General features: G+C 45.9%; 1 protein-coding gene and 1 long non-coding RNA gene across 4 annotated transcripts in view; one reads left to right on the top strand and one right to left on the bottom strand.

Moving 5' to 3' along the window:
• The window catches only part of PRKCB (protein kinase C beta), a 374732-nt gene that overhangs the window by 7861 nt on the left and 340980 nt on the right, over window positions 1–25891 (bottom strand). For all 3 annotated transcript variants that reach the window (XM_019987893.2, XM_019987894.2, XM_019987895.2), the window contains one exon: window positions 19736–19876. In XM_019987893.2, coding sequence (XP_019843452.1) covers window positions 19736–19876 — 141 coding nt within the window. The remainder of the gene's footprint in view (window positions 1–19735; window positions 19877–25891) is intronic.
• Window positions 11784–18705, top strand: LOC109578561 (uncharacterized). The gene is made up of 2 exons (XR_002183697.2): window positions 11784–11947; window positions 18088–18705. It is a non-coding gene; the product is annotated as an uncharacterized lncRNA (long non-coding RNA).

Below are 25891 nucleotides of genomic sequence, written 5' to 3'. Positions count from 1 at the left end.
AGTGGGCTGCCATTTCCTTCTCCAGGGGATCTTCCCTACCCAGGAATTGAACCTGAGTCTCCTGCGGCTCCTGCATTGGCAGGCGGATTCTTTACCACTGAGCCACTTGGGAAGACACTAATAATTATAACAGTTAATGTTTATTATGCATTTTGTATGTTCCAGGCATGCTAGAATGCTCTTTCTTTGTATTACTTTTATTTCATTCTCCCAAAGACCCTGTGAAGTGGGTATTACAGCCATCCCTATTGTATGGATGAGGAGACTGAGGCCAAGGAGGTGATGTAATTTGTTCAGGGTCCCACTGCTAACAAATAGCAGAGCCACTGTGTCAGCCAGGTTTGTCTGTCAGAGTCCAGGCTCCCAGTGCCATGTTGCAAAATGGTTGGTGGGCTGGCGACTGACCGCCAGAGTGGAGTAACGGTGACGTGGGTTAAAATCCTGGCGTCACTGCCTGCTACGTGTGCAGCCCTGGCCAACTCCCTTCCAGCCTCAGTTTCCTCTTTTGTACACTAGAGACAACTCTAATTTTTCTCAAATGAGGTTCTGATGAGGATAAAATGAGATCCCGTCTGTGACTGACACCATGCCTGGCACTGAGTAAGTGATCAACACAGCAGAGCTGTGAGCATCGCTGGTTCTCGTTTTCCACTACAATTCCTCCCAGACAGTATCCACTTCCTATGATGGTGTGTTTCCATGATGTTGAAGTTTTAAACATTGAGGAAACAGCCTTGCATTTTTAAAGACTCGTGTCAGACTTGGAGAAGTACATTAGTTATTCCAAACTAAATTGTTTCAGCTGTTTTGACAGCTTGGCCTCAGTACCGATAAGGGACTCCCAACCACATGACAAAGACTCAGGTTTTTTCTGCTGGCCAGTGGGGCAAAACTTCTGCCGTCAAGGTCAACACAGTGTGGTCAGGAATACCGTCCAGATCCTTTCACTGTGTATTCATTTTCTCATTCATGAAACACTCTTGAGTACCTACTATGTGCCAGGCCCTGTGTTAATAGTAAATCATAGAAAATCCATGCCTCACAGAGCTTACATTTTACTGGAGAAGAAAGGCAATCAATAAATACATAAAAATATAACTGTAAATGTATATTTTAATGCCAGATGAGGAATTCCCTGGCAGTCGGGTGGTTAGGACTTGGTTCTTTCCCTGCCGGCACCCCGACTCCCTCCCTGCTCAAGGGAACTGAGATCCTACAAGCCAGGCTGCGTGGCCAAAACTCCCCCAAAACAACAAAAACAATAATAATGCCAGATGGAAATAAGTGACATTAAGAAAAACAGAGTCAGGGGGAAAGAGTGAAGATGAGGCCATTTTTGATAAATGAGTCAGCTTGGAGGTGACATTCTGGCAAGCCTTCAGCCAGGAGGAGCTGTGCACACACTGGCAGGAAGAACATTCTGGGTAGAAGGAACTGCAAGGGCGAAGGACCCAGGACAGGAGCTTGTTGGGCATGGTCACTGAACAGCCACGAAGCCAGTGTGGCCAGAGCAGTGACCAAGGGGCAAGCAGGGGTCTGAGAGCTCAAGAGAGGACCAGGAGCCAGATTGCTGGCCACGCCAGCCCTGTGAAGACAGAGGCTTTTCAGATCAGCTTGATGAGAAGCGGCTGGAGAATTCTGAGCACTGAGGAGGCAGGCTCTGACAGCAACGTCACTGGGACTGTGTCCAAAACCGACTGATGGGTGAACAAGGGGGAAAGGTAGAAGCAGACCAATCAGGAGGATGCTGCAATAATCCAGGCAAGAGAGGATGGTGGCCTGGAGGGAGGCGACAGTGGGGAAGATGGGAAGATGCATTTGACTGGGGAGGGGTCTACTTTGAATTGCGAGTTGATAAGATTTGCTGATGGACTGGTTGTGGGGTATGAGAAGACTTGTGGTCTGAGCCACTTGGTGAGTGGGTGACACTGGGGTAAAGCATGTTTGGTTAAAGAAATGGAGCCTTGGTTTCATTTGTGGTAAGTTGGAGAGTCCAGTGGAGATGTCAAAGGTCAGACAGGAGTCCCCTTGCTGGGACTGGAAAAGAAGCAGCCACTAGACTGATGGTGGAGGCAGCGGGGAGGGTAGAAGATGGTTGCGATCATCCAGAGGAGAGAGATGGTGGACAGGGTTGTGGAAAAAGAGGGAGCTGTTGTGGAAAAAGAAGGGATGGAGCTGGAAAACACAAAGAGATGTCAGCGGCAGGGCCTGGAGGAGTGGGATGGCATATTACAAGGCAGCCCTGTGGGTGCTTCTGGGTGTTGGGACCCCAACCAGCCAGCACAGGAAGCTGAGACACAGAGAGTCTTCAGGGACCATTTTTCTTTAAAAAACAAAAAACCAAACCCATCCCTTTCCCATCCACACCAGAAGGCTATTGCTTTGCTGGGGCCTCCCCAGAGGCTGTGATGGGAGACAGAGAAACAGCTTCTGGCAGCTCTGCGGCCTCCTCTCCCATCACTCCCCCCACTGCCTAGAGAACAATGAAATCTTTAAGTGAGATCGCAGAAAGGAGATGCAGGAACAGGGGTTAACCAAGGGGGCACAATACAGAGGGAGCGTGATTTCCCTGCTAATAAGCAGCTTACGAGCCTGGCACATCACAGCCTCCCTAAGTGTTTCCGTGTTTTTAAAATGGAGCTGTCACTGCCCATTAGCTTCAGGAGCGCTCCCTAAATGGAGACGTCAGCCCTTGGGAGGCACAGCCCGATCAGCTCTGCGCCTGCTGTGTCCTTGGAGAATGGGCAGCTCCGCGGCTGGGATCTAATTACAAACGCAGCGTGGACCACACCTGCTTCTCTGGCTGGGAACGCTTCAGCCTCACTCAGAAGAACACCCAACCCCCTTGTCATCACTGGGGCTCCTGGAACAGAAAGGGGGCCAAAGCCAACTAGGTTATTTAAAGTCACATGGAACCTCTTCCACAGTTGGAAAGGGGAGTGAGGATCATGATGTGTTCACTTGAGCCCCCAAATTTAAGAGCCAAGACCACTTGAAAATCTTATCTGTGAACTGTTACATGTGAGCTCTTTCCCCCCTCTTTTTCTTCCCTTCCTTCTAATTTCTGTTTCGTTGTGTTAATAACAGCTCCAAGTCTAGCTGTCAAATGTGGAGTTGGCTCAGTCACAGCAACCACAGAGATCTTTCAAAGTGCCAACCTGGATATGTCACTTTCCTGCCCTTGTCTGTGGTGGCTCCCCATGGCCCAAAGCCACACTCCTCAGCATGGCTTACAGGTTGTTTAGGAGTCGGCGCTGGTCACCTGGCCAACAGCCCCTTCACTGCCCACGTTCCCCTAGCCCAGCTCCCATCCCCAACACACCCTCCAGCTGTGTTGAAATCCTCCCAGTTCCTGGAACGCTCATGCATGCTCACCTCCAAGCCTGAGCACAAGCTGTCTCCTCCACCAGGAAGCCTTGCCTCCCACCCTGTTCCCCGTCATTGCCTACACATCCTCTGTCTCCAGTCACTTCCTCCAGGAGCTTTTCCTGGAGGCCTCCTCTACACACCTGGGTTTAGCCCATCGAAATACAAGAAGGGACTCCCTGGTGGTGAAGGGGTTAAGACTCCACACGGTCATCCTTGGTCAGGGAACTAAGGTCCCACGTTCCGAGGTTCAAGAGACAGAGTGTTCATCAAAGAGTTGTTAGAGGGGGAAAAAAATTTTTTTTGAAATCAACTCTTGACCAATAGGGAAAAGAGTTGAATAAATAATGATATAACTATTTTTATGTATTACCATGCAAAACACTTTTAAAAATTAAAATAAGATGTAGAAGAATCTCAAATAACAGTTATATATAATTAATAACTGTACAATGTTCCCATTTTATAAATTATAGACATAAATGTGGACATACTATCTGCATGTGTATTATATATGTGCTTGGAGAGATTGGGAGAGTTACAGACTGTTTGATTTTTCTACCTTTTATGCTTTTGTGTTTTTGAAAATTTAAATATCAGTCAAGTAGTATTATTAATAAGTATCTTTTTAAAGATTTTTTTTAAATGTGGACCATTTTTTTTAAAGTCTTTATTGAATTTGTTACAATACTGCTTCTGCTTCATATTTTGATTTTTTGGCCATGAGGCATGTGGGATCTTAACTCCCAGACCAGGGATCAAACCACACCCCCTCTGTTGGAAGGCGAAGTCTTAACCACTGGACTGCCAGGGAAGTCCCTACAAAGCCCATTTTAAATGAGGGAGCTATTGAAGTGGAGAAAAGTGGGGAAATAGGAATAAAGGGAATGGAAATATTTAACCAAATTGTTAAAATCTGCCTGGTGCTGTTTAATGAGCTTCATGTTAGTTAAAAACCCTAAGATTTCCCTAATAGCTGTCCTAGTGTGTACTCTGGTGCTAAGGGAATGATGATGAAGGCTAATATTTGCTTATCTAAATGGGCATCTTCCATCTACTGATTTGCTGGGTACCAGAAATAAGATGGTGTATAAGATGTCCCTGTCCTTGTCACCATGGAGCTTACAGTCCAGCAGAGGAGACAGATGCATACATGGACAGCATGGAGCCATGTGACACGTGCTGCCACGGAGTCCAGAGGTGAGGAACCTGAGAAGACTAGCTCAGGGAGAAAGAAGAAGTCCAGGGAGACTTTCTGGAGGAGGTGACATCTAAGCTGAGTGGGATCAAAAAGAAAGATATTGCTTCTTAGAAGGAAAGAGCCCAGGGAAGAAACAGAAATGAAAAGAGATCAGCCACAGATGACGCTGGAGAAGAGGATGAGGGTCTGCCCCATACTTCTCGCTGCTTAACCGGGCTTGACGAAGTGAGGCCAGTGGCACAGGGGAGCTTCCTGCCCAGCCTCCATCAAGACATCAGGGCATCTTCAGGAACCGAACCTAGGTCTTGATGAAAAGACACCCAAGCATACAGTCTGAGTAAAAGACAAAGGAGTCTCTCTTTTTTTTAAATGTGCAAATTCAATGAAATTCGTGATCCTTTTTAGGCTGTGTGGTTCTCCGCAGCGGAGAATGCAGGAGGGTCCCACCCAGTGAGCAGCAGCCAGCCACGGTCAGAGCCACACACACATTTGATCGTTTTTAAAAGTTGTCTGTAGACCAAGGTTTTTCTCCCGAGAAAAGTCAGACAATATTCCAAAGTGTCTGGCCTTTGGCAAAGAAGGAAAGATTAAAGCCTCCTTTTCTGATAATGAAGGTCCCTTACTATCGGGAATATTTGATCTCTGTGTCTATTTAAGAAGAAATCGGCAAGAGAGATTTTGTGCTGGATAGCAAGTTTCATTTTTTTTTAACAAATTTTCATTTAAAAAACATGCAATGTTTGTTTTCCTCAGTCTCAATTTAAATGCTACCTCATCAGAAAAGCGATTCCAGATCACCTCCAAGTCAAGGAGCTCCCTCTTTTCTCCTCTTCCTGTTATTCTCTCTCAGAACAACCTGTTCATTTCTTCCATAGGAAATAAAATGTGTGAATATCCAGATCTACATGTTTATTTCTTTGTGTATCTGTCATTGTCTATAGTCCCATCTAGATTGTATGAGCTACTGTATGAGTTTACAGTCTCGATGGAATATAGATGATGACATGGCAACCCACTCCAAAATTCTTGCCTGGAGAATCCCATGGACAGGGGAGCCTGGTGGGCGACAGTCCATAGGGTTGCAAAGAGCTGGACATGATGGAGGCTACTTAGCATGCACACACACACAAGAGCTGAAGCCACATCTGATTGGCCCACACCTGAATTTTCAGATCCCGATACAGAGCTGGCACTGAGTGCTGTTCAACGGATAAATGGTAGTATATATGAAGTGCTTATTTTTAGCCAGATACTGTATAAGTGATTTACAAGCATGATCTCATTTAATCCAACAGGTTTATGAAGTCTGCTCTACAACAAGGAACAGATTTAGAGCTTAAGTAACTGACTAAGATTTGCGCTCAGATCTGTCAACTGATCCATTTATGCAGAAACAAACAACTTGTTCACAAGTGCCAAGAGAAAGAAACAACAAAGTCCTTTATAATTCTACCACCCCAATACCTTCATTATGTTAACATTTTGGTCTATGTCCTGGATAGCTGGGTGAATTGATCGATGAATGCTTTTTACTCTCTAAAAAATGTATCATCACTTTAAGCTGCTTTTTAAAACTAGATGAAATATACTCTAAATGCTTTCCTATGTCAACAAAGTAACATATTATTCTTATCCATCCTTTAAAATTCATCCTAAACCTAAGCTGCTGCTGGCTTCAAATAAACTAGCCCTCAAACAGTAATTGCCCCTTTTATTTGCCTATGTTTTTATAGCCTTGATTCTCACACATCCATAAGATAGGCAGGAAAGATTATCTCCACTTAACAGAAAATTTGAAAAGTTAACAACTTGGTCAGGGTCATACAAGGTAAATGAGGAGAACCACGATTCAAAGTCTGGTCTGCTTGATTCCAGAGACCACAGGGTGTCAGCGACATCTCACTGCCTTGCAAATTGCATCTGATCATGTGACATGGACTTAAAAGTAAGCTGAAAAAGAAAAAGTTAAGTTGACCTGGGTAATAATCTTAGCACCATCAATCTGCAGATAATCTGTAAGCAAGTTATCTAAATTCCCTTGGCCAGGTTTCCTGTTTTGTCAAATGGATCTATCTTGCAGGGTGCGGTGAGAATGATTTGACAAAATGCACATTAAAAAAATCTGACATGGTAGCTGGTAGCTGCAGTTGAGTTGTGACTCAGCCAGTCCCATCCAGTGAGCTAGTCTGATGGGGGTGGCTGTACCCTGGCAACAGAGGGGTCCTACAGGCCCTGCCATACCCCAACCTACCCTAGTGAAGTGGGAGGTAGATGGGCCCCTGGGCTGGACAGTTAGAGTTTGTCCAGCAGAGAAACTTGGAGATCTGTTTTCCCTAGACACTCAGAGGACAAAGTGGCAGGAGCTGAGCTCTGCTGGAGCAAAGAGATAAAACAACCAAAAGGAGGGGGTGCCATCCCATAATAGGTGCTGTCAAACCTCCCACAGGCCTCTGCACTGGAATCCGTCTTGGCCAAAACCTGTGCAAGCATATTGGGGAGGGCCCTAGGCCAAGTCAAGTGTGGAAAAGAAATAAGATAGCCAGCCAAAGGTAAGCAAAGACCCGGAAGAACTGCCCTATAGAAATGATTTAACTGCCTCTTTACTAGGGCTCCTCTCCATTGGGGAAAACGCCCACACCCTCCCGGGTGTGTCTTTCTGCCTTGCTTCTTCTGTCTTAATAAACAAACTGTTTCACCGTGTGTGCTCCCCCACATGCTATGCTGTGTCTCTGATAATAAACTTTGTACCTGTTTTTACAGTTTTTGCCTGTTTGAGAAATTCATTTTTCAGTGGGGACAAGGGCCAGAGGAATTTTGCTCCAAGCCTCTAGCCCCTGGTGGACTAACAGCTAGGATTCCTGGTTTCCATCCAAGCCACCCAGGTTCAATTCCTGGGCAGGGAACTAAGATCTCTCTTCAAGACCCCTCACTGCTGTCTCTCTGAGATCACCAGAATATACTGTTAACAGTTACAGGCACTTAATACACAAAAATCTGTCCCACCAAGGTTGGTAGAGTATGCAGGAAGCCAGGTGAGGTCGGGCCCTGGGCTCCTGGTGAGAGACAGTGAAGAAAATGTGGACCCAGGCACAAAAGGGATACCTCCTGTCTCCCATCCCAGCCTCACTCCCTTGGAAAGACATTTCAAGCAGATTCACAAGCCACCTCTGAGTTGTTGTTTTTCATACCCTAATTGGAGGGCATTTTGTGATTGTTTTTAAGAAACTGTACTTGTAAATAAACAAGAAATACACTTTGGATCTTTCCCTCTCTGGGTCATGGGCATGTCTTGGTCCTCCAAGTTCTAATGTCATCAGAAGTCTTCATGGGACTCTGCTTATTGTGATGTGGCAGCCTGGAGGGCAGTTTGGGGGAGAACGGAGGCGTGCATGTGCATGGCTGAGTCCCTTTGTTGTCTGCCAGAAACTACCACAACATTGTTTATCAGCTATACCTCCAATACAAAATGCTTTTGGTGATTTAAAAAAAAAAAAAACTTAAAAAAAGAAAGAACTTCTCCATGGAGTCAATTTTTCAAGCAGGAATGGTTGTGGAAGAAGGAGGAAAGTCAGCCAGCTCAGTGCCATGAAAAAAAAACCAAAACCTCCAAGATGGAAGGGAACAAAGTGAGGGGTGGGAATTGAAGATGAGCACTGACACCCTCATGTGTGAGGTGGAGGACCTCTCCAGAAGCTCACCCAGGACGCCGATCACAGTGGGTGGCTCTGGGAAGAAGAGCGAAGGAGCCTAGTTAGGGGTCTACAGGGAGGTACTTAATTTCCCTGCATAGCTTTTGATGCTGCTGGAAGTTTTAAACTCTTTTCAGATTTTTTTCTTAAGGAAGGAAGATCAAAGTACCCAGTTTGACGAGGTCAAGAAAGAAAAGACAAGTCTACGAGAGGAGGCAATTTTGAGGTCACTGCTGACTCAATGAGAGGGATTTCAATAGAATGGTAGGGGCAGAAGCCAGATTGCACTGAACCATGGAAAGAATGGAAGGTAAAAAAATGGAGGGAGCAAGAACTCCATCCAGTTTGCATGAAAAGATACCGCAGTGGTAGAATGGAGAGATCTCAGTCTAGAGGGAAGAGATTTTTAAGATGAGAGACTTTGCATGTTTCTGTGTTGAATAGAATGAATCTGAAAAGAGCCAGAGTGGGCATCTGCTTGGTTTGCAGGCACAGCGAGCAGCTTTATTTTTCTGGGAGAATCCACTCCTTCCCCTCTGCAAGATGTCCACTTTAGACAGGGGCAGACCCAGTCCCTTGACAGGTGCCCTGGATCTGGCCAATCAGAACATTCCATCCCCTGGCCACAGTGATTGCTTTAGAGATGGACATATGACTGAACATCTTCCAACAAGACTGAGTTCCAAGCCGCAGGAAATTTTAGAAAAAGGAAGCTCTCTTTCAGCAGGAATTGCAAAAACAATGGGATGTAGGTCTGGAGCAGCTATGTGCCCAAGAAAAACTTTGAAGAATAAAGAAGTCAACAGAGAGGAAAGCAATCTTAAGGGATACAGAGAAATGGATTGTTTTTGACATGGTCCAGACTCTGGATTCAGTCACAACTAAATACTAAGTCAGTTTGAACTGGGTTCCTATTTGCAACCCTAGGAGTTCTGATTAATATATGGAGAAGCTGTGGACACAGACTGGCCAGAGTAGACATGCAAAGGACACAGGAGAATGGGGGTTCAGAACAGAAAGGAACATCTTCATGAAGAGAACCTGTTTGTTGACACAAAGAGGAAGGTAGGTCAAAGAGGTCAAGATGACTGTGCAAGAGCAGGAAAGCCACCCACCCAGGGGCACCCACACGCCTCCATTTCCTCTCAGCTTATGAGATGGGGCTATCTGCTGAGACCAAGATGACCAGAACTTTAGTTGGGGGACCTTCAGGAAAGAGAAGGTTTGGGGACTTTCCAGGGGACTCAGAGAGGGACTGATGGGGAAGGCTTAAGAGCCTGGCTGAGATCAGAGCACCTACAACTGAGGACGCTCAGAGGGGTCCAGTTACTTGCCCACCTTCACTCAGCTGATGAATTGCAAGGCTGATGTTTTGTTTGTTGGGTTTTTTTTTTTCACTGCACCGCATCATTTGTAGGATCTTAATTCCCCAACCAGGGATGGAACCCAGGTCACAGCGGTGAAAGCGCTGAGTCCTAACCACTGGACTGCCAGGAGATTCCCAAGGCTGGTGTTTGAATCCTGGCTCTGCTGACTCTCTGTCCATATTCCTTCTGCTTGACCCAGGCTCCCTGGATCCATGGGCTCATCTCCTCGAGTTCTCTCAACCTTTGGTCAACAGCTTTCTGGGGAGCTGTGATAAGCATTACAGCCTGGGCAGGGTTGACAGCAGAACTGAGGAGCTCGACTTTATGGACATTCACCCAACAGAGCCCATCCCCCAGGAATGTATTTAAACTTGGGACTTGACCAAGAGCAGTTCAAATCCCACATCTGTGTAGCCGGGTTGGGAGATGAAAGAAGAAACATCACGGAAGCAAGAATATAGGCTTCGGAGGTAGACTGATAGGATTTCAAATTGAATTGGCTTGTGACCATGGGCAAGTTACTTAACATCTCTGAGCCTGTTTCCTTACTAGTACAGGGTGAGTAATAATAGCATCTATTTCAGGGGGTTGTTGTGAAGGTGAAATGAGATGACTAAATTAGATAGTGTGCTCCACTTTCTACTAAAATTGAATAATTTCATAGAATATGGCTGACCCATTTTATTGTTACTGTCATATATAGTTGTTATTATTAAGGTCCTGCATGCATTCAATGGAAGGCTAGTTATCTTGTTCTGGTTCTGTCATATTCCCCATGTAAGTCCCTTGGGCAAAACTTGGCCTTCGCTTCCTTGTCTCCAGCATGGAGGGGTTGAATTCCGCTTCTAAAGTATTTTCAGTTTTTGACTGCTGTTATATTTCAGTGGTCATGGCCAGATATATCCTAACAGCTTCATGCTTTCTCCCAGCATGTGGCCTTTCCACCTACCATTTCAATCAAACCATTGCCTCCTCTGCCAGGGGACAGCTCAAAGTCATGCACCTGGCAAATGATTTAGAAACTTCATTTGGCCCACGGACCTGTCAACTTGAACCATCTTTCAAAGGGAGTCCGGCTGAATCCACAGCTTAAGTAGGTTCTCCATGGACGGATGGAAAAGGAGATAAAGAGATACACAGACTCTAGGTTGCATGTCCTAAACAACTCTTGGCTATTTGTTAGTCGGTGTAGGAAGGTCGCCTAATATTTTGATTAAGATCTCTGCAAACTCCACACTCTGAATAACGAAAAGAATAAACAGAACCGGGTGGGGAAATGTCTACTTCTTAATAAGCCTGTCCTGAGTGCCTCATTTCAGATGCTGCCATGCCCCGTATCCAGGGGTTATTCAGTGTCTACTGTCTTTGTCAGCCTCGAAATCAGCGCCTTAAGGAACAAGTCAGATTTGCATCTTTTAAAAATTCTGCCAGAAAATTGTAAAAGGTGTGAATATGCTACTTGTTTGTTGCCATATTTTAAAATAAATTTTAATTCATTTGAACTGTAAGAATACTTAGTCTTTTTCTATTATGTAACAGACACCATTAGATGCTGTTATCATGGCTCTCTCCCATCAGTGTGATCACAGACCTTATTAAAAGGGGCTCCAAGTGCTTCGAATAATCTTTGCAAGATACTGGGCATGTGGAATCCATGGTTCCACCTCCTAGCCGCTGGGCCTTGAGCACATGTCCTAACCTTTCCAAGTTTCATGCCCTCATATCTGCAATACGGTGACAATGACACCTACCTCATAGGGTTGTGAGAGTTAAGTGAGGTAATGCCTGGAAGGCCCTTAACACAGTTGCCTGGCTCTGCCGGAAGAGCTCGATGTTTTTTCCAGTGTATTTGAATAGTACAGCTTTTATAAAAAAGTATTTTAAATCCTAATATTCAAAACGGTATTATTCTCTTCAGCATTTGGTACCTTGGGGGAGCTAAGTTCTATTCTTAAATAAATCATATTAAGTCAAAGTTAGCTCCCTTTCTTAAGCCTTGAATTTGGAGTTTTAATAGCAAACATACAAAGGTTATGCTTTGTGGCTTCAATTCAGAAATGTCAGCACATCAAACACACGTTCAGATACACACACAGAGACACTTACTCACACGGTGTAAAGGGCAATTGGCTTTGGAGGAGAATGTCACATGAACAGAATTGCAGCTCATTAAAGCAGTGCTTGACGCTTTTGACCTCAGCTACATAAACAGTGTTTTCAGATGACAGAATTACTAAGAAACCAAGTCCTGTGAGCACGACTGAGTCTCTGAAGCAGTTCGGCATTTAGACGCCCAGAAGATGCGAGTAACAGTATGCGATCCAGTAAGTAACCTCTGCGGTATTTTGGAAACAATATTAAATGAAAGGCTCAATAAAATACAGTGGGGGATAAGGGGCTCTGCTGGGTTTTTCTGTTTGCTTTTTAGTTTGCAAGATTCCAAGACTTTACAGATATGCAGATGCCTCAAAATTCTACAGAGCTTTACAAAAAGTGAGACTGGAGAAGAGGTAACCAGAGCAGAAATGATTGGCATCAGCCTGTTGTACGTGGGGGGCTGGAGTCTGAGAGCCTGACACCGAGGCTGGGAGGGAAGGAAGGAGGGGTGAGCAGGCTGATCACATCTAGATAGTAACCAATGGCCAGCTGGGATGAAAGGATGTAGGGAAAGGGTTCTTCTTAATGTCTATGTCCCGCCCAGCTGTACTCAACTCCCGCCCAGAGTGAACCAATGATCAGATATATCTTAGAACAAGAATAGAGCCACATTTACCAGTGGGCAGATGGCTGTACACACCCTAGCGATGAAGGCTCTCTGGACTGTAACGAAACAGGACATCCTTGTTGCCCTGTTATTAACACTTTACTCTCCTTCTTCAATTTGTTGCATTGCCTGTTGGGCAAGTTGACCCAAGGGCTGCCTCCATGGGGCAGCTGCAGCCTCAAGCCCAAGGTCAGGGCCTCTTCCTTGTTTTCACAGTGAGCCCTGCATGAGGTGTCACAGACACCAGTGGACTTCACTCGCTCAGGCGTTTTGATTTAAAGACCTTATGCTAGCCTGGGCTTCTCTGGTAGCTCAAACGGTAAAGGATCTACCTACAATGCAGGAGACCTGGGTTTGATTTCTGAGTTGGGAAGATCCCCTGGAGAAGGAAATGGTAACCCACTCCAGTTTTCTTGCCAGAAGAATCCCATGGACAGAGAAGCCTGGTTGGCTACAGGCCATGGGATTGCAAAAAGTCGGACACGAACGAGCAACTAACACACACATGCTAGCCTATCTTGCTAACATCTGTGAGACTATAGCACCTCATACTACAAATTCTCCAATAAAACATGCTCACCACAGAGTGGTCTCAATGCACCCTCCACTACAGCACAGCCACACTCCAAGCTGATCACCCAGTGGGAACTTCTGGTTACAGACCTTGGCACATGGAGCGTTCCATGTCATGACGTCATTCACATGGACCAGAAGTATAATCCACTGGATAACCATGCCCTGCTCTATGCCCTCAAGCTGGCACTCTGGACTCCAGAAGCTTCCATGACTATCCATTTCATCAGTTCACCCTACTTCTCACCAGGCCCAACACTCAGCCATCACTTTATACCTGAGGGCAATTATGCAGGTAGTCCGGAGTCTTCTTCATCCATTCCTTCCTGCCCCTGGGGTAATTACTGAGCACCCACCAGGTGCAAGGAACTGGAGAGGGACTGAGGAAGCCAAGATGAACCCAACTTGGAGGCTAGAACATCATCCTGTCCATGAGCTAAGCACCTCTCACCTGGGTCAGCAACCTACCCCTGTCCCCACAACAGGTCAGATCAAGCTATTTCTCTGCCCATCTTAGTTGGAGTAAAAGTCAAAGATCCTACAATGACCTGTACAATGTCTCCTCCCATGGCCTCTCTGATCTCATCTCCGTTTACTCTCTCCCTTGCCTGCTCAGCTCAGGCACCTGGACTCTCTGCTCCTTCCTAAATGTGCCAGGCAAGCTCCTGCTTCAGGGCCTTTGCATCTGTTAATACTACCAAATCACTTTCACCCCCAGATATATACATGGCTCACTCCCTCCCTCACCTTCTTCCCATCTTTGCTGAAATGTCACTTTCTCAGCGAGACTTTCCAACGACCCTATTTAAAACTGACCTCTCAGGGACTTCCCTGGTGGTCGAGTGGTTAGGAATCCGCCTTGCAATGCAGCGGATAAGGGTTTGATACCAGGTCAGGGAACTAAGATCTTATACATCTCGAGCAACTGAGGAGCCCTCACACTGCAACTACTGAGCCCTAGTGCCACAACTAAGACACAATGTAGTCAAATAAATAAATAGAGAAAATAAAACTGACCTCTCTGTGACCCAGCTCTCCAAGTGCCCACCCCTCCATAACGCTGATCAACTTCTAACAAACATACCCACTGATTTCTATGTTTATTATTTCCCTACTCTCTCGAGAAGATTAAGTTTCACAAGGGCAGAGATTTTTATTATTTTTACTGTTGTGTCTCTATGACCTAGAAGAGCACCTAACCTCAATAAACAGGTGATGAATGCATGATCCATAACACCCCCACTGGAGGACAGAACCAGATCACACCACTTCTCAACCCACTGCCCCACGACACACCCAGTCACATACTCAGCCCTTCACCCACAAACCAGCAGCTCCCACTCACCACACACTGACCCAGAAGACCCTGCCGGGCACCCCAAGTCACATACAAAGAACATTCTGTACTAAAGCTTATACACCCCTTCAGTACAGCTTTCACCATGCTACATGGCACACCAATTACAACAGCATCTACCAGTCCACTCACTGGGTGGTGGCACCCCACAGAACCATGTCCTAGCCCCTGCTATTGCTGTGATCCAGTGGCAGTATCTCATCTGGGAGCATCATAGAAATGCAGCATCTCAGGCCCTGTTGTAGACTGGCTGAATCAGAACCCACATTTTAATCATATGTCCAAGAGACTCTGTGCGCATATTAACATTTAACAAGCTCTGCTAGGCTACATCATGATGCCTGTGCCATTGGCTGGACAATGACAGGCTGTGGGAGTCACAGCCCTCCCCATCCAAAGTGCAACAATTCATGCATTGCATCATCAGATCTTTCATCACACAACCAAATGATGCTATGACAGATACAATTCAGTACCCAAATTATAGCCCTTTATAAATAGGGTAACTTACACAACAACCAATTTATTTGAGCTTCGCTGCTGGGCATGAGAAAAACCCCCTCTGTGCTCTAATAAATATCCCTAAAGAATCCAGTATGTTCCTCAGCACAGTGCACTGCAACATCTTATTTGACAGCCTTTCATTGAATCATTCATTTATTCAGTAAAAATTATTAAGCACCCGTTATGTGCTCAACATTATGCTAAGCATTGGGATCCAACACTGAAAAAGACAGTCTTTTGGTCTCGCCAGAAAGACAGACCTTACACTGAACAATTACGACAAAGTGTGATGAGTTTGTTGATAGGACTTTAGCAGATGATCTCTACTTGGCAATTGACAAGAGCTTCCCTGAGTGGGTGACAGTTTACTGATTTGATGAGGAGGAAGGAGGAAGGTACCAGGAGGGTTAGGGAGGGAGGGAGCATGGGACGGCTCTGGGGTTCCCAGGTGGCTGGCTCTGCATGGGCAGAGCCAGGAAGGGAAGGAAGGCACTTTGAGTTTGAGGAGCTGAATGACACTCAGCAATGCCAGTTCTTGAAGTTAGGAGCCTGGGGAGGCAGTAGAGGCTGGTTCAAGGAAGACTCTAAAAGCCATATATGCTGAGGAACAATAGACATTATCCCAGGGGCGGGCAGAGAGCCATTGATGGAGTGGAGTCGGGAGGGAGGGGGTTGGAGGGGGAGATTTAAGCAAGAGAATGACACAATCGGATGCACATTTAAAAAAATTACTCTTGTACCCTGAAACAGTACATGAAGCCAGTGTATTTCAGTAGTTTCCCATGATACCATGTGAACAGCTCCTGCCACAATAAAAGATGCACTGAGAACGACTTTTAAAAAATCCATTTAAAATTATTTTAATGAGCCTTCAATAATAGCACCCTTCACTGGTGTTTGAATATAATCCTCTGTTATTGCCCTGTGGTTTTTCTTTCTCTTGCTGCACTCTATTTAATAGCATGCATGAGTCAAGAACACTGACAGATACATGCACGCCTTTCAATATCCTGAGAAGCACATGGAACTCTGCACACACTCACCAGGGCCTTTCAGAAAGTGTGGGGAAAGGGAAAATGTGAAATCCTCAGGTGGGGGCTGGGGGCTCTAGGGCTGGCAACTGCTTTGTGAAAGGCACATACCCAAGTCGAATCGAATGAGTGTGTGATGTGTATACATTGTGCTGTGTTGTGCTTAGTCACTCAGACGTGTCCGACTCTTTGTGACCCCCATGGACTGTAGCCCACCAGGCTCCTCTGTCCATGGGGATTCTCCAGGCAAGAATACTAGAGTGGGTTGTCATGCCCTCCTCCAGGGGATCTTCCTAACCCAGGGATTGAACCCAGGTCTCCTGCATTGCAGGTCAATTCTTTACTGTCTGAGCCACCAAGGAAGCCCAACAATACTGGAATGGGTAGCCCATCCTTTCTCCAGGGGATCTTCCCAACCCAGGAATCGAACCGGGATCTCCCACATTGCAGGCAGATTCTTTACCAACTGAGCCACAAGAGAAGCCCAAGAACACTGGAGTGGGTAGCCTATCCTTTCTCCAGGGGATCTTCCTGACCCAGGGATTGAACTGGGGTCTCCTGTATTTCTGGCAGATTCTTTTCCAGCTGAGCTACCAGGGAAGTCCAGTGTATACATTATTATGTTTATTTTGAATTTACCCTAGGAATCAGAAATTCTTTATTCAGTGTCTTGTTTCCTTAGAGGTGATGGTAGAACATCTTGAAGTCTATAGCCCAGTCCAGTCACTGTACTTTGAAGGTCACTGTTAAGCCACACAAACATTTCAAGACATCAGCTGGTTGGAAACCATATCCAATACAGAACAGTTGAAGGATTCTATGGATCATCACTAGCTGTTGTAACCATTTTGTGTTATCAATGATAAGAACAGCTCATTTTTCCTGAGCACCCTCTGTGGGCCAGGGTATTTATTCAAAGTATTTAACCTGCCAAAGTGGACTCTGGTTGTAAGTAACCAGCACTTATGGGACCCAGCTAAACATCAACCAGACTCTGCAAGATCTCTACCCTAGAGATTATAAACTGACAGCCACGTATGGTTCATGGGTGTTTTATTTGACTTGAGTTGCATTTAACTTTTAAAATGTTGTTGCTGATATGTTTTTTAAAATAGTGAGATTTCATACAAAAGTCCTGAGGAGGATGCAGCAGTGCAGAGCCTGCATCTCCCATAGGACTGACGTGGCTGGCCCCATGCCTGCCTCATAGAAGGTCCCCAAGGAAAGATCACTCTTACTTTCATGAATAAGATAAAAAGAAAATAATAATCACTGATGATCCACAGGACCCTCCAATTGGTCAGCTGGAGATGAACACCCACCTGTTGAGCCTTGAGAACCACGAGCTCCCCCGTCTGCCCCTCTTTAAACCACTCCCACCTCTCTCACTGACATTACCTGCTTGGCCTCTGTAGCCATCTGAGTCTGTGACCTGTTCCTGGAAGGCACCTCTCCTCACTCAGACTGTGTAAAAACCACTGTCTTCCCCTTAAAGAGATTTCTCTCCCTGCCACGTCCCTTTGGCCTCTGTTTAGCTTCCCTGCAAGAGCTTTTGACCATAAACTCCACAGCAGTGAGTCCTAGACTGGAGCATTTATCAGATTCCCCTTGAGAGCCCCATGGCAAGGTTTCTGACTCAGGAGGTCTGGGGTGGGAGCCTGAGAATTTCATTCCTAAAGTTTCCAGGTGATACTGATGGTCTGGGGACCACTCTTTGAAAACCACTGCTCTCTAAGCAAGGAATGAACCTCAAATGTCAGTGGTTCAATTCTGGTGGGGATGGGGGCATATACATCTCTCCTCTAGCCAAGTGGAGAGAGGCTGATCTGCATATTGAGACCTCATGAACAGCCCTGCAAAACCCAAATAGGGTGTGTGTGTCCCCTCAAGTTCCCAGTTTCCTGACTGGAGAACCCATTCTTGTCTTTCAGATTGCTTTTTGATCTTTTCTTACATATAATAAAAATGATGATACTGCCTATGACATGTAGGTGTACACACGAACCCCAAGTACACACATGGACATTATCTTAGGGACTAGCACCAGCAGGACCCTCACTGCTCTGCCCCTTCAAAGACCCTGCACCCGAGACATTGACCAACAGGTGACATGTTGCTAACAAAAGTCATCATCAACTCTCCCAGAGTGCCTGCTGTGTACCGGTCATGTACTGAGTACTTTATGCATCATGACCCTCCCCTGATAGAGAAACTGTTGTCATCCCTGTATTACAGATGATGCAACAGAGGAGCAGAGAGGGGAAACGACTCCTTCAAGTTCTCCAGAGGTAAAGCAATCAAGAGATGGTTTATTGGATCCACTGTATTCATGAGAGTCAGACACGATTAGGAATACTGTGCTCAACCCTGTGTCTGCATTTCAAGATGGATGTTACTAACCTGGAGGACAATAGGTGACGTCATATGGGACATGCTTACAGGTGGACAAGGGGCATGTTGAGCCCAGAAATTGCAGGTTTTGGAGTATCAGAGAAAGAAGCTCTGGTTGACAGAACAGGACTCAGTGATGGACATTCTGAGGAGGCTGATTTGGTATCGCTATATACACTGGCAACAATCAGAAGGACCACAATGTGGAACTCACTGCCCCTAAAGGACCCCAAGACTGAGCACCAGGAATTATCCAGAGAGAAACAGGACTCAGCAGGGATACTGTGAATCTAATCATTTGGGGTGTGCAGGGCTGGGAAGTGTGAGAAGCACCTGAGAGGCTTCCTTAAACTACATGCCCTTTGTCCCCGGGGCATCCTGGTATTGCCTCTAATGGAGTCAGACTCTCAGAATCCTCATTTCCTCACACACTGGCTGAATGAACTTGGAGAGAGCACTCAATTTTTATGAGCTTCCATTTCCTCTTCCATGACGTGGAATGACAGCACCTGCGTAATATTTTGTTTTGAGGATTTGCTTAGATGCTATGTGTGAACTGCTTAATATGGCCAGGTAAGTGGCCATGAAATTAATAATAATAATATCAAAACAAGCATCACTTTCACTATCATTTTTCACATCTGAGATCCTCATGACTTTTGGTTTTGATAACAACGTTTACGTTCAGCCTTACTACTTTTCAGCCTTAGCCAGCAGTTACAACCCATAATAAAGTCACCAGGTCTCCCCTGTACTTTAACAAAGAAACATCCTTCCAGTAGAATCACGGTCCTGATTAATCCAGGAGAAAACTCCTCCTCCCTGCTGAGTCCTTAGGGATGGAAGTGCTCCTGCATGCACACGACCTTGGGAAATGTGAGACTTTCACTCTTTCAACAATTCCCCGAGAGCCATATCCACACCCAGAGGCTCTGGGAGGGCTTTATGAGCATGCCAGCCTCTGCTTCAATCTGGTTCGCCTTGGGTGGGAGCTGGCTGGGCGTTCTGTCTTCTTTACTGACTCAGATGGAGTGTATATTTCAAAATTAAATTTAAATACTGTTGAGATAAACAACATGACCTTTTCAATGTCAGTTTGAAGAGAAAATGACACAGTTGAACCAAGGAAAGACCGAGGGCAAAATTAGATTCTTTATCGCAGTCCAAAAATGGATCTGAACTCGGCTCACCCAAAAACCATTCCCCCAAAGCTGCCAGCTCAGACGGTTACAATAATTGAATCAATAAAACAAAAACACAACATCCATGGTCTTTCCCGCATATATTGAGGCTGTGCGGGTGGAAATCTCCATTTTTGTACCCGCTGTCTTTGAGTATAAATATGAACACTTATAGACATGTTCATCGAGGTCCACCCCTCGGAGGGCACCATGGGCACACACATCGGAGAGAGGAAAAGAGCCTGTTACGACGTGGACCCAAAAAACATTATGATGTGGACCCAACTGCCTTTAGAGAACGGTTTACTTACGGCTTTCGGCTTATATGGGGGCTGAATCTCTTTGCGTTCAAGTTTCTCCCAGTCAATATACCGGAAAAATGCATGCTCTTTGATGTCACGTTCACCTTCAGGTCCACAACCCAGACGTTTGCCTGGGTGTTTGGTCATCAGCTTCAAGAGAAAGAGAAATGTAGAATGAATTTCAGAAGAGGAAATGTGGGACTTTCAGAAATGATCGCTCCTATGAATGAGGGAAGACAGCGCAAAGAAGACTCCCAACTAAATCTTTATTTTTGGCTTTTCATCCCAGCAGTAATTTCCCAGCCAGGTCTTTCTAATAGGAGGACCCAACAAAAGTGTCTGCTGCTCCCGGTCCCAGAGCAAAGTCCATTACAGTTAATCACACTTCAGCCTGACTGTGGCCCTGAACTTCAAGTCAGAAATATCACATGGTGCGTTTTGATTTAAGAATGACTTCTACGCAATTACTGATGCATTTAATGAGAACAGTTTCAATATCTTCAAATTCTCCTCCTGCTACCACGAGGAAATGGGAGTTTGACCAAAGCAAAGGGCACGTTCATTCAGATAATGTTTGCATTTCTCAGTAAAGCGCTTGTGAAAATGACAAGACAGAAGAAAAAATATTAGTCAAATGGACCCAAGTTTCAAGTAATTACTTTCCAAAAGCTCATTAAATAGTCAAAACCTAGCCCAGCTCATTTCCCTTGTATCACACATTACACTAAACTCCGCTGAGGTTTCTTTGGTGTCCCATTTAAATTACTTAATTATCAAAACCCTCCATCTTTGGGTCTCTGAGCCAGAGCTAAATAATAAGATGAATAGACGCTCTAAGATGAAACCAGACAGGCTCCCTCTTGTAAATGAGTCCAAAGCAGCAGGAAAATATCTCTGATCTCAAGACTTAAGCAAATGCACAGAGAGTCAAGACGGAGGAGTTGATGATTAATTTTTTAAAAAAGAAAGATCAGCAAGAGGCCATCAAAAGAAGAAGCAAGACGATTGAAACATACAAGACCATGAAGCTTCCTGGAGTTGACTTGACACCAAGAAGCCCGTGATGTCAGACTCCTCAGGTTTTTGCCCAGGGCTTGAGGATTATGGGGGGAAGGGATGAATTCAGCAATTCACACCTACTCTGTTGGACTTTCAGCTCAGCCTGATTCTTGCTACAGATAATCTGTCATCAGAAACTACCCTCCTACACCCCCACACACAGAGAAGCACATACTTTCCACACATGCTTTATCTTCCAGGGGAAAAATAACCCTGCAATTCTGTTTCTAAGCTACTTCTTTATAAATTTTATGCCTAGTCTTACCCGAATCTCACAATGACCCAACGAGTTGGGTGTTTTAATTTTTCCCCCCCTGAGTGACAAGGCAATTGACACTCAGAGGGTTAAGCAACTGGCAAGGACTCACAGAGACAGTAGATGGCAGAGCTGGGATTGGATCTCACCTCTGCTGACCTCTAAAATTTGGACATTTAGAGACACAGATTCCATGTGGTTCCCCAGGGATGATCTGTGGTCTCACTTGGTCAGGAAAAGTTTAGGGAGGGCAAGGAAATTGGGCCGAATCTTGACTTTTGTGTAGGATTAGAATGGGAGGAAAGAAAAGGTTACGAGGCCTTGGTTAGCACAACCAGCAACCCTATCCACAACAGCTTCCGGGACTTCCCCGGTGGCTCAGTGGTAAAGAACCTGCAGTCAATGCAGGAAATATGGGTTCAATCCCTGGTCTGGGAAGATCACACATGCTGCGGAGCAACTAAACCTGTGTGCCGATACTACTGAGCCTGTGCTCTAGAGCCCGAGAACTGCAACTGCAGAGCCCACGAGTCATAACTACTGAAGCCCATGCACCTAGAGCCCATGCTCCACAGCAAGACAAGCCACTCCAGTGAGAAGCCAGTGCACTGCAACTGGAGAGCAACCCCACTCACCCCAACTAGGGAAAAGCCCGGGCAGCAACGAAGACCCAGCACAGCCAAATAAATAAATTAAATTATATATAAAAAAATAACAGCTTCCGTGTCCTAAGCACTTCCTGTGTGCCCGGGCTCACAGCTATTATCCGTTACTCTTTCATCTTCACAACATTAAGGCCTCAGAAACTATTATCCTCATTTTCCACATAAAGACACTGGGTCCAGAGAAGCAGGCATCTGCCTAAGATCACCCAGCTAAGTAGCAGAGCTGCGCTTTGAACAGATCAGCCTAACCCAGAGTCTTGAAGCTCCATCTTATAGTTCCTTACTGTTTTCACCTTAATGTATGGCCAACTGGGGCTTCTGTCTGCTTCAAGTTTATTCAAAGGGGGAGTGGTGATCCGAGCAAACTGTATACTAATTTTTTTTATGGTGGAAAATAGGGTCTTTAATGGGATGGATAACAGCAGTCCCCAACCTTTTTGGCACCAGGGACCAGTTTAAAGGAAGACATTTTTTTCCTCTGACTGGGGTGGGGGCGTGGTTTGGGGATGATTCAAGCGGATTATAATTATATAATTATGAGTGCACTTCACTCATTATTATTACATCAGGTCTACTTCAGATCATCGGGCATTAGATCTTGGAAGTTGGGGACCCCTAGATAAGCGGACATTTTCAAATGGAATGAGACTTTTTTTCAAAAACCTAGCTCACTTTCCATATAAATAGGAGAATGCTAGGCGAAGGAAAACCACTGCAGAAACACCCCAGCACTAACTAATGCGAGGCTGTGCTCAGCTCTTGCACGCTGAGCTCCGGCGCCGGAAGCCAGCCATGCAGACAGCTGGACTTAATCACTCTTCCGATCTCTGATCACCTCCCAGACGCATCCCCTGGGGCCCACGGTTCAGGAGGAAGCATTTGGCTGTTCACTTGAGCATCACTCCTTCTCTGGAGCATCAACCTTGAAGAAAAAGCCCACACGGGCCTCAGCCAACTCAACTCAGAAAGGTCCCCAAACCCAATAGTAAGAAAGTCACCCTCGCTAATCCTGAAGGTTATGGGTCTGAAATTAATAGAAATCTGCTCTACCAGGGAAACTGCTAATTGGAGCTGAAGCTGAATGCAGCTGACCTGGAAAACCCTTTTCTCCATGACCCACTTAGAACCCCAGCTGTCTAGGCAGGCAGGGCTGTGAAGGGGAAAGTCCTGAACATGCATGGAGCACCTACTATGTGCCAACACTATGCGAGGAGATTCCTCTTCTGTTACCTCATCATTTAACACTCTTCCAAAATTCTGCATAGTGAGGATTATTATTCCATCTTCGGAGATAAAGAAACAGAAGCCCACAGATGCAAAGTAATATGCTCAAGACTGTGCACCTAGGAAGCGGAAGGGTTGAAATGTACAAATAGTCTTGAATTCCCAAACCCCCCACTTTAAAAATCCAAGGCACAGGGAATGCAAACTTGAATATCAAGAGGAGGTTAGCATGTAACATGGAAGTGCCAGCGTTAGTAACAGCAGGAGTTGTAACCCAAGGGTTTTGGAACACAGTGACAGACTCTCAATTGAGTTCTATGTATTAACTCATCTCCTGATCAGAGAACCCTGTGTGCGGTCCCATACGTGTGTCCCCAATCTGCAGATGAGGTGGAACAGCTTTCTGGCTGTCACAGGGTTAATAATGCTCACACTTGAACTCAGATGCGGGTTTCTGCCCAGAAAAATCAGGAGAGGAGAGGACACATTCTTATCTGAAGGACAGACCGGCTTCCAATACAGCTGACGGATGCCTTCCAGGAATGACAGACCAGCGTGGAGAGATCAGATTTTTTTGAAAGAAACTGGAAAGCTGAATGTTAGAGGAAATCCCCTGATCTTTAAAGGTCGCCATTTTTCTTTTTTTTCCCTCCGGTGATTTTATTTCTTTGTTTTTATTGGACTATTACTGCTTTACACAGTTGTGCTAGTTTCTGCTGTACAATGAAGAGAATCGGCTATATGTAGACATATATATCCCCTCACTCTTGGACCTCCCTCCCATCCACCCCCATCTAGGTCATCACAGAGCACCGAGCTGAGCTTCCTGTGCTTTATAACAGGTTCCTGCTAGCTATCTGTTTTACACATGGGAGCGATACGTGTCAATCCTAATCTCCCAAGTCACCCCACCCTCTTCCCTCCCTGTGTCCACATATCCATTCTCTAATGTTGGTAACTATTGAACAAACTAAGAGCTCCCTCTCTCCCCACCCTGTATCAACTCATCTCCTGATCAGAGAACCCTGATCGCATGGGCAGTCCCATATGTGTATCCCCAATCTGCAGATGAGGTGGAACAACTTCCCGGCTGTCATAGGGTTAATAATGCTCAGACTTGAACTCAAATGCAGATTTCTGCCCAGAAAAATCAGGAGAGGAGAGGACACATTCTTATCTGAAGGAAAGACTGGCTTCCAGTACAGTCTCTCCCTCTCTCCCCATCCTGTATGATGACTGTAGGGGTTTGCCCTGGCCTTGTTCTATGCCCTCTCTTTGCCAAGGGCCTTGTTTAAGCTTCTCATGAACAGCTCAGCTGGTAAAGAATCCACCTGCAATGCAGGAGATCCCAGTTCGATTCCTGGGCCAGGAAGATCCCCTGGAGAAAGGATAGGCTACCCACTCCAGTATTCTTGGGCTTCCCCGGTGGCTCAGACGGTAAAGAATCAGCCTGCAACGTAGGAGACCTGGGTTTGATCCCTGGGTTGGGAAGATCCCCTGGAGGAGGGCATGGCAACCCACTCCAGTATTCTTGCCTTGAGAATCCCATGGACAGAGGAGCCTGGTGGGCTACAGTCCATAGGGGTCACAAAGAGTCGGACACGACTGAGTGACTAAGCAAGCACATGAACCTCTCCACGCCCTGTACCTCCCCTTCCCTCTTCCTGCCTCATACCTATGAAAACTATTTTCAAACTATAAATTTTGAGATGTTAGGGACTGAGATGAATTCACATATGTCTTCCCCAGGGATATTTGCATCCTAACCTATGCAGCTGACACACAAGCTTAGGTGATTCTCAGAGTGGGAATTCAGGCGGCATGACAAGGTGCTTCTAGATCGAGGTTGGCCCAGGTGTTATAAACCTCCTGAGTTCAGCTTTCCTTCACTCAGGCCAGCTCACATGCCATGTGATGGGTTAGGAAGGGCAGAGTTGGGTTGGGTAACGAGAAATCTGCAAACACCATGAGGATCTAGAACCAGCAGCCCTGGTTTATCCGGACACACAGGTGGGCACGCTCCAACCCTGAGCCGTGCTGGCACTGCTGACTGCTGGGAAGGAAAACTTCATAAAGGCAGCATCCCTGAGCCCTGTTCTCTGGGGTCTCACAGTGTTCCTTTCATTCTTTCATCAGAGTTGAAGACTTACCATATTTGAATAATAAAAGGCAGTGGTTTTTAAGCAACACGGTGACTTTTTCACAGTACAGATAGATGCTAAACTCAGTTTCTAGGGGAGAGGCTGAGGTGTGTGCCTTTGAAAAAAGCACCACAGGTCATCCTGATGGTGCCAACGGGGAGGACCACTGGTCTCCAGGTATTCACCCATGTCATTGTGAGCATGTCCTGGCCAAACACAAAAAACAAAAACAAGCAATCCTTACCCAAAACAGGTGTCCTGTTTTGTTCACAGGTAAATTTGCATACATCACTATGTACAAACTTGCAAACTTTTCAGTCATTTGTGGGTTAGGGGGAGAGTAGGGGTTGGGAGACACTCAATTTGGGTCAACTTATCTAGCGGATCCCTTAAACTCAATACTGTGATTATTTTCTTAGGACAAAAGGCACATACTCTTACTATTAACTAAACTCGTAGGCCCCAGCATTGAGTGAGGCTGACCGGTCATGTCATACCCCTCTTGGGTACCTTCCCCGGGTTCCAGCTCTTTGGCAAAGTTTCTGGGCTCCCCACCTCATTCATTCCATAAGCCTTCCTCTGTGCTGGCCTAGAGCCTGGAGCCCCGCCACATGCTGTTGCAGGCAGGCCTCTATGGTGTTTCTGTGTGAGTTAGAAGAAAGCTCCCTTTCCTCTGGGAGGCAGCAGGTCTGTTCCGGGCTCACAGGCTGGCCAGTGGACCAGGGGTGGAGTTTGACCTCCACTACCCCTCCCCGGCCCCAGGCGCAGCATCCTTGTGCAGGGCACGACCTGCACCCCTGCACCCCTGTAGGTGGTGGTC

Source organism: Bos indicus, chromosome 25 (assembly GCF_029378745.1).
Source record: "Bos indicus isolate NIAB-ARS_2022 breed Sahiwal x Tharparkar chromosome 25, NIAB-ARS_B.indTharparkar_mat_pri_1.0, whole genome shotgun sequence".
Lineage (NCBI taxonomy): Eukaryota > Metazoa > Chordata > Mammalia > Artiodactyla > Bovidae > Bos > Bos indicus.
This window is presented reverse-complemented; position numbering and strand designations above follow the sequence as displayed.